This window comes from Pinus tabuliformis, chromosome 3_2, assembly GCF_031772625.1.
Source record: "Pinus tabuliformis cultivar Carrire ecotype Pingquan chromosome 3_2, CPIR1, whole genome shotgun sequence".
NCBI classification, from domain to species: domain Eukaryota; kingdom Viridiplantae; phylum Streptophyta; class Pinopsida; order Pinales; family Pinaceae; genus Pinus; species Pinus tabuliformis.
Window position 1 is genome coordinate 187,347,420 of NC_142302.1, and position 9,879 is coordinate 187,357,298.

The following is a 9,879-nucleotide window of genomic DNA, read 5'->3' on the forward strand; positions in this document are numbered from 1 at the left end:
CAAAACCGATTTAGAAACTTCCCGCCAAGTGTCACTTTTTCCTAGATTTGTGGCATGCATGTCATAAACCCTAAATCTAACAAATCTATTTAATCGATGCCCCAGAGATCATTCTTCACATTTGATCTTGGAGCTCTCACATTTCCCAGGCATCTAGGAACCTTTGACACAATCGACACATCTTTTACGGGTAAGTTTTGCTTTTCATGTCTTTTGCCGCTTTTTCTGTCGCTTTTGATTTCTTGGCTTGTGTGAATGTTGTTTCCCTTGTTTTATTGAAAGGTCATTGGCATTTCAATGTATTTTAACTTGTATAAGTGATGTTTCAAGTTTTGCATTACATTTCCTTAGTGTCGCATGCATAACCCTATTTTTTCACTAACTGTCGTCGTTACGGCGACTCTCTTCATGAGGTTTGTTGTTTCCATTTTACTAATTTTTGCACTTGCTTGGATTGCATGCATGTCTATTCACTCATATCTGCACCATCTTTGCACACCCATTCAATCCTCGTTTTCAGGTTGCCTTGGTCCAGATCTTGCTTCTCCCGACATGCACTGCGCATTCCCAGAAGTCAAGGCTCTACCTTGCCTCCAGGAATTGCGCAGAGGTTTCCTGACACTAGTTCCTAGATGTTCTTTGTCCAGTTCTGGGAAACAATGTCTAGTCCTACCCACTGGGACAACGCAATGTGCAATTTTAGCCAGCAACCCAGCTAGACTAAACTGTGTGTTGTGTAGTTCCAGTCCATAGTCAGCCTCTCTAGACTGCGCTTTGTGCAGTTCCAATCAACAGCAAGCCTCACTGGCAGCTAGGATTGCACTATGCGCAGTTCTAGATAACAATATACCACCCTCTCAGAGTCAACGTTACGCAATCTTTCCTAGCAGTCACATAGTTTGTTGCATGACTGATTCCCGAGTTTCTTTATGTTTTTTAGCTGACATTAGTTTGTCGTGAGTGTCTTCTCTGTCTCCAGGTACAAAGAGTTTTGAGCATCTTCTTAGTAGTACAGGTAACATGGTCTCCAAGAGAGTTGGATCAAAGGACACAGTTGAAAGCAGTATTGGAGATGTGGTTGAACAGGTGTCTATGAGCTTGCCTGTTTATGCAGACACACATTTGTTCATTGAGAAAGACATCAAGCTCACATGGCAAGACATCAACACTATATTCACATGCAATTTTAAGGACAATATGGAGGATCGTCATGTATATGTCAATATTCATAAGTCAGGATTGTACAAGGTTACATGCAGGTATCCCACCTTCCCGTGCATAGACATGATCCACTTGATTATCTCACGAGCTAATCTTGAGATGATGATACTGAGCAGTGTCAGTGGAGTAAATCTTGTTGCCTTCAAGGTGGAATATTATCAGTAGATGTATCATTTGTCGTAGCCAATGAATAGGATGGATGCACCATTCTACACTCCCAAAAGCATCCCGAACACAAGAGACATCTTGTAGTGTTGGGTAAGGGAACCATCAAAGTTCGAGATGCCACCCAACTAGATATACAAGACAAAGACACTAAGGAAGGCTTACCAACTCTTGGTCATCTTCGCATGTCGCCTTTATGGCCAAGACAGTACGGAGACCTCCCCATACAGTTGGGTGGTTCTATTGGATCAGCTAGCAAGTGGAGGAAATCCTTTCAACTCATCTGAAATGTTTTCTCTTCAGCTAAAAGTGAATGTATCGAATGCCCGGAGTCCGCTAAGGATCAACAAGTGAGATTCTTCATGTCCACCTACCTGCTCGATGCAATCTGCGCCTGTCAATAATTTCCTAGCATGGGTTGGGCATGGACACCTTCAGAGAATGTTGTGAACATATATTGCAAGTTTCTCTCAAAGTACAACTACCGACAAGTCATGGCTAGACTGTTTGACCACTTCGTTGCCCCTTTCTACACTATGATCTTTGAATAAGATCTGCCTTGCATGTCTCAGGCAACAATGGAGGCGTTACTAAACATTGTAGATTGGTACTCCTCACCCGATGACACCTTCATCAGGATGTACAGCACGGAGAAGGCTCTGAATTTGTTGCCGAATTTTTCCACGGACAAGTTGGTCATGCAGGAGGTTGCATACCACATCTTGACAGGGTTATCAGCTGGGCTCCACAAGAATAAGGCACCATGGCCTATGATCCCTTTCTGAATCAGGTTGTATGTGATCAATATTTTGAAAGAAGCGAATTGTGAGGTCTAGGACTTCAAGAAATTTAAGTTCGACACCAATAATTTCAATCCGTATGATCTGCATGGCTTATGCAAAGACCACTGTACGAGAGTGTACTCTCCTTGGATCCATGGGCCGTGTCATTGGCTAAAGGAAGACCCTTGGAGATATTGCTATAACACCTCTAGGCTCAATGAGCTGGTCACCATGGCAGTAGAGTAGCTAGCAGCACCATAGGGAGCAACAACAAACCTACACAAAACAAAGGCAAGAGGAAGATTTTTGAAAGCATAAAGGTAGAGCAAAGCTACAAGTTTAAGGAACATCCACTTGTTGAGAAAGTAGCTTTGGAGATTGAGGCAAAGAGGCGACAACACGAGAGGAGAGGAGCACAGAAAAGGAGAGATAAGCAAAGACTGGAAGAAGCAGAGAGAAAGTTACAGGAGGTAGAGTAGAGACTCAAAGAAGAACAGGAATTGTGCAGAAGAGAGAAGGAAGCACAATAAGAACAGGAATGGGAATAGGAGGAAGTGCAAGGCGTACAGACAAAGAAAATTGTGTTAATACAGGTTAAAGACTCAGATCCACCAGTAGTAGATGATGAACAAGGTGAGCAGCCGCAGGAACATGAACTTGCTCAACAAGATGAACCGATGGATGAACATATGGACAGAGAGATGGAACAGTCAGAACAGGATCAGGGCACTGACCTCATCTCAAAAGCAACCGAGGTCACCCCATAGGCTTCACTAGCTCCAGCAACAAAGCAAGTCCCAAGTGAACAAGGGGATATCGTTCTCCTTGAGGATGATCCAAAACAGATGTGTACAACATAGCCTTTGATGAGTCGCAGCACAGAGTTGTGCAGGCACGCATAGTGCACATCACGGATGAGCATGCATCACCTGCACACTTTGAAGAATGAGTGATTGTGTCAGATGTGTGAAGACATCCAACTACCTTGGTCGATGCTATGAAGTATTTTGCTGAAGCCACGAGCTCAAGTGTGAAGTTATTTATAGCAGAAAATGAGCGCATGGTTATGAACATGCAAGCAGCCAGGGCAAGAGAGGAACAATCGAACGGATCCGCTAGAGCAGAGATGAAGAAAGTGATACTTGTTGAAGTATCAGCTCTTGAGAAAATCATGCGGAGACTTATGACAGGTTTGTCACTGTGAAAAAGGCAGTTGTCCATCTACATGGTCATCAACAGCGCTGCATCAAGATAGTGCGCATAGTCATAGATATACATGTCATTGTTGATCATACATATACATGGAAAATGAGGTACGAGGGAGCCCCACTTTACTTGCACAAGATGATGAAACCACGTGTAGAGTTGGACAAAGAACGCATCCAGAGTCTGATCCAGAATTATGCAGAACTCCCACCACTCATCACCAATTTTGAAGCTTCATACACACGGTTGTTCAGGAGTTTGGATGTCATGGTGAGAAAGTACAACACCCCATCAATTGGAACACTCACTAAATCCAAAGAGAAGAGCCAATTCTGATTGGAGCTCGACACATACTTTGATCAGTTGATGCACATGGCCACCAGCACAGATTTTCGGATTAACGCAGAGAACAAGCATATATATGTCGTCGGTCCGACCGTACTCAGGAGTAAGTTGTGCATGTTATAGGACAATTTGGACAGAGGTTCCAGATCAGCATAACAGGAAGAGATGGAGACAAGAGTTCATTTCCAAAAAGACATCATCAAATAGTACACGGACACCATTGCACACTACCAAGCTTGGCATCAGTTCGTCACCGAAGATAAGTAAGAGGATGTTGTCAAGTTTATCTTCCCACAACCGTCTGAGTCTTAGTGTTGTCTTGTCTAGGCTAACTCAAGCCTATTTTGTCCCACATGGGTATATGTGGAAAATGTATTATTATTGTAAATATGTTGTAAAGTGAAACTCCAAGTGTCATTAGTGGAATGCAAACAGTCATATGTAATGTAAAGAGTTATATGTAATGAAGTTGAAGAGTCATGAGGGTAGTCCAAGAGTCACAAAGGGGAATGTCAAGGGTCACCCCACCCTTTGTTATAAATAGAACCTCATAACTCATAGAAGGGGCTTTTGGGAGCCAAGATTTTGCTAGGAATTGCTTAGAGAGGGCTTGGAGAGTATTGTGACGAGCCTTGGCTTCTCCACAGCGCAGAGTGAGTCCATCCCTTTGGAGGAGCAGGTAGTGCTGACTGTAATGTTCCACTATTGGGGCCAGTGGCTTTCAATGGTGTATGTATGGATGGAAATTTCACTTTATATATATATATATATATATATATCTATAATAGAGCCAACACGTCTTCATGCATATGTTGTTATTGTAGTTCGACTATTCTGGTTACTTTAGCAATGTATGTTGTTTAACTTATGCATTTGTGTATGAACTATTTTTTATACGATTGTATGAATCTTGTTGAAGTTGTGTTGTTGGTTTAACCCATCACTTTGGATTGTCGACTATTCTGCTTTCCATCTTGTGATGTCATTCAACTCGTGTGTTCCTTTCAGGCTGTGTACTATTATAGGCTTCTAAGGGATACACTTATATTTCCCCTTTGTGTGTTAGAACCCCCATGCATCTCACTTGACTCGCTACAAGGTCACACACTTGCTTCCGACAAAGATATCTTGCTTACCTATGCGCATTATTGCAGTCAAGGCATAGCTTTACTACCCACTATTGGGACTCCTACTCTAAACGATTTGAGGCCTAGTTGGGACTTCTTATCAAGGAGATCCCCTAACATGTTGGCGGGCCCAACACCATCAAAAATTTGATAAGTGGATTCCTTAGCATTAGGTTTTATACCTTTAGCTGAAAAGTTGTATTCAATTGGATTTTGGTGAAGTTTTCTTGATTACACTCGTTGAAAATCCAGATTGTTTCAATTGGGGAGGTATGTCTCGTTGAGTTCATTAGTGATGATAGAAGTTTTGAATTCTAGTTGTAATGGTTGATCTACCCTTAAAGATTCTCCTTCAACAGATGATTCAAGTTGATCTGTAATTTGTGGATTATGTACAATCATAGATGATGAAAGACCAAATCCTAGTGTTGACTACATATTTAAGCAACTTGACTAGAACTTTATTGTAAGGTGGGTATTAAGGGTTGTGTTGATGCTAATGAATATGGCCTAGAATTATGTGATTTTCCTGCCATTCATTATCTCATAGCCCTCCTTCTAGCACCAAAACTTTTGATGCCCAGAAAAATCCCTAGCAGTGGAGAAATCATTGAATCAAACTCCCAAATTAGACCTATACTCATTTGGTGTGGTGATCCACATTGGTATGTGGGCCCAACTGCCACTAAATGATTTTAAAATCAATAAAAGTTAATGTAATTGATTGAATTCCTCGTTGTAGGATACAATCTAAAACAATGAAATGAAAGTTAATTTAAGTAAAATACAGTTATTATTTAAATCTAACATTAACTATCCCAGAAGCATAAAAGGGATTAAATATGAGATGAAATAAAAAAATGTTTAGTCTTTTGAAACGGTTCTAAAAGTAAGCAGTTTTTAAACTAATCATTAGAAAGAAAAAAAGAAAAAAATTACATAAACAATTGAATTTTATTAAAAGATATGGTTGGGCCTGAGCCAAACAACCTCTATTACAGTCAATTGTAAGATTTCTGGCGTTTTAGAATCCACAAAATCTTGCTTTTGTATTGGAATTTCGCTGTTGCATTTGATTCTTTTGGGATATCTGAGAGTTCCTTGCTTTGCGCTTAGAGTCTAAAAAACCTGGCTTTTCCTTATCGCTTTTCTTTGGTGGATTAAGACAGACCTGACTTACCCAGAATCACTTCCAACAACTCGAAAATTGTAACCTCAAACATTGCTATTCGGTGGCAAGCCAGTTGCGTGGTTCGATTTGTGCTGTTGGAGCAGCGATGAGTCAAGACCTGTAAGGCTACAATGATTGACTTTCTAGTAGCGTTTTTCTACCTGTGGCGAACGCATTAGCTGTGGCATGCCAATTTCGATGTTCGATTTGAACTGTTGGAGCAACGTTGAGTCTAAACCTGCAAGTCTACGGTGATTGACTTTCCAACAACGTTTGTCTACTAGTGTTAGAGCCATGGGTCAGTGTCGGTCTTCTGTATTCAGATGCGGTTTGGGTGAGTGTTGCGTTTGACAAGGTTTGCACTTTCATGGAGACAAATCTGTTGCGTAGGGAGTGCAAAACAGAGACATTACCTTGGCTGCCCTGTCCATGCTCAACTATCCTTCTCTGTTAGGGAATTGGGTGCCTTTCAGTTTCTTCATCGTTCTTTGATAGAAAACCTTGTGCTAATAGACATCCTTTATTTGCCATAATGTTAGCATCCTTGTTCAGAGTTTGGAGGATATGGTAGAATGAGTAAGAAGTGAAGTTTTGCAGTATCTTTCTTATTCTTTCAAGGGTCATGTTAAGTGCAGAGCTATTGAGTTGGTCGCTAGTGTTAAGGATTTTAATCAGGATTTCAGAATCCCCGAAGACTTGAAGGTTTTCCCCATTGTTCCTCCGAGCAAGCTGACATGCTTTGAACAGTCTGAGAATCTTAGCCTGGTTGTTAGTGCTTTGTCCTAGGCCCCAACTAAAGCTGTCCTTTTTGTGCCTGTCTAAGGAGTAGATTGTTCCTCCTGCACCTGATATCCCCGGGTTTCCTTTGGAGGCTCCGTCGAAGAATATCGTGACTTTGCCTTTTTCCACCACTTATGAAATTCTGCCTCATAGATTCAAAGCCGCCACTCTGAATTGTGGCAAGGCAGGGAGAGGTTCTTTTTGTTGCTGGCCCATCTCTGGGATTCACCTAGCTAGCTGAGCTCTTCAGGGAGTAGAGAATTGTCTGGCTTGTGAGGTCTATTTTCGTAAGTTTCCAGCAACAGAGCTTTGGCCTTGGCTGTCACTGTATTGATGGATTGTAGTCTGTTGTTGAAGATGGCTTCATTCCTTGCCAACCAGATTCCCCAGCAAATGTATTTTGGAATTGCATTCCAGATTTTGGCCCATGTTGATTTTCTCTTCAAAGTGTGTGGATAGCGCTCTTTCCATGAGGCGAAGAGACTAACTACTGAAAGTTGCTCTGGAATTTGGGCGTTGAGCCCCAACATTGCTTGCAACCAGACTTCTTGAGAGAAGGGGTAGTCAATGAATAGGTGTTCAATCATTTCCTGAGCCATGCAGCAGAGAGGGCATCTATGGGGACCAATAATTCCCTGTTTCTCTAAATTATCTCCAGTGAGGACCCTTCTGTGCATGAGAATCCAACATAAGAAATTGATTTTTGGGAGGCCAAATGGGTCCCAAACAAGCTGCCAAAGCTTTGTAGAGTGGATCTGTTGTAGTTGATCTTGAAGAGCTGCAAAGCCCTGTCGTGCTGAGTAAGCTCCGGTCTTCCCCCAGCCCCACTTGTCCCTCGAATGGAGATGCACAGGAGCCAAACCAAAGAGCTTAGCTAGAAAGAGATGGAGTTGGGGGAGTATCCAATCAGGGGGATGATGGAGAGTCCAAATTACTCCAATTCCCAGCGGAATCCCAAGTTCATATGTCAGCAAGTTTGTGAATACCTTTTTGGATGAGCCAGTTACGCAAATCTGCAATTTCCGGAGCAATATTTAGGGGTTGGAGGCCCATGATCTTGTCTTCCCACATTCCAATTCTTTTCCCATTTCCTAGGATTCTGTAGAGATTGTCTTTAAAGAACTCCCAACCTTGGCTGCACAACTTCCACATCGTGGTTCCTTTGTGGGAAGCTCTTTCTTCCATATTCTTTATTGATAATCCGTGTAGATATTTTTTAATTAGAACTTGACTTACAGGATGTCTTTGATTTGAGAAGTTTTTCTAGAGAATCTTACCTCCTAAAGCCAGATTGGCCAACCCGGGATCTATTACCTGTAGTCCACCTTCAAATATTGGCCTTTTCACTATGTCCCAGCTTACAAGATGAAATTTGTTTTTGGTTCCCCTTTCCTCCTTGCCATAGGAAATTTCGAATTAGCTTTGCTAGATGTTCAGTGATCATTTTTGGTGATAAAAGGAACGAAGTCTAGTAGATGGGAAGGGATGAGAGAATTGACTTAACAAGAGCGAGCTTCCCGGCTGTGGTAAGCCATTGCCCGCCCCATGCAGTTATTTTTGCCTTGATTTCGCTGATAATTTCCATCCAATGAGGGGCCTTGCTGATTCCCAATGTTAAAGGTAGGCCTAGATACTTAAATTTTTCCCAAGAGACATAGTCGATGAAGCCTAGGGCTTGGGCAATCCTGAGAATAGTTTGTTGGTCTACCGCCCAGCCATACACTGCACTTTTCCTCTTATTAACCATAGATCCAAAGACTCCACAGAAGCTTTGGATTACTCCACTGAAGGCCCTTGCTATTTTAATGGAGGCTCCTCCCATAAGGATAGAGTCATCGACAAACAAGGCATGATTGATTGGGTTTGTTCTGTTTATCGCCCTGATTCCAGGAAGAGTCCCATTGAGCTTCTCTATTGAGAGCTTTCAGCTCAAGGAGTCTACCATCAGAATGTACAGGAAGGGGGACAGAGGGCAACCTTTCCTGATGCCCCTCGAAGCTTTGAAGTATTTTTTCAGCCTGCCATTTACTAGAGGGGCTATCCAAGGTTATCCAATACATGCTTTAATCAATTTTATAAATTCAAAACTGAAACCAAATGCAAAAAGAACTTGGAGGAGGAAAGAGTGCCTTACTCGGTCAAAGGCATTCACCATGTCCAGCTTGATGAGCATACCTTGCTCTTTGTGTTGCTGGCTAGAATGGATGATTTCCTGCACCAGTATCATGTTTTCCAAGATATGCCTGCCTTTGAAAAACCCTCCTTGGTTGGGCGAGATGAGTTTTTCCAACAGTGGCTTTATTATATTTGCAAGTAACTTGGTGAGAATTTTGTAGAATGCATTACATAGTGAGATTGGCCTGAAGTGGTCGAACACCACCGAGTTGGCTTCTTTGGGAATTAGTGCTAGGAAAGTGGAGTTTGTGCTTCCTCCCACTTTGGCTTTTCGGAGGAAGCCTTTGATCATTCGGTACAAATCACCCTTGATGATGTCCCAGCAGATTCTATAAAAGTGTATGGAGAACCCATCGATTCATGGAGCTTTGTCTGGTTCCATCTTCCATATGACATTGCTAATTTTGTCTTTAGTGAAGGGCTTCAAGAGTGTTGATTTCGGCAATGTGATTTCTAGAAATACATGTTCAAATTTGCTTGTGGAAGAAGGATGAATTTTTGTCTCCAGACACAAGCCAGAGATTGCATGATTTGAGCCTCAAGGATTCTTCCTCCTCTCTGAATGACTGAAGGGTGTTGATTTGGAGTTCTTGCTCGCTCTGTATTTCTGAGCAAGTAATGTCTTGCATCTCTAGGCCCATTTGCAAATCCAGCAGTTGCTTTGTGTTCTGTTTTCTATGACTAGTGGGGGAGTCTATGGGCTTTTTTATCCAATGTTTCAAGGTTGTTTTGGTGGCTTTTATCTTTTGCTCCCAGACATAGCTGGGCGATCCGTGAGCATGGATGGACCAGGCCTTCTTGACTGTGTCCATAAACCCTTCTCTGTTTGCCCAGAGAGGGCTAAACTGGAAGGGGATTGGCCCCAAATTTTCTTCTTCTTCCAGCAGAAGGAGGATGGGTTTATGAT

The 9,879-nt window shown here is 42.2% G+C and overlaps 1 protein-coding gene across 1 annotated transcript; it reads right to left on the reverse strand.

The window, feature by feature from the left end:
• Positions 1–7,030: 7,030 nt before the first annotated feature.
• On the reverse strand, positions 7,031–7,949 carry LOC149180405 (uncharacterized). Its single transcript, XM_089413869.1, has 2 exons — positions 7,784–7,949; positions 7,031–7,671 (listed from the first exon to the last, which is right to left on the reverse strand). The coding sequence occupies exons 1-2, from the start codon at positions 7,947–7,949 to the stop codon at positions 7,031–7,033; spliced, it is 807 nt and encodes a 268-aa protein (XP_089269995.1).
• Positions 7,950–9,879: the final 1,930 nt, after the last annotated feature.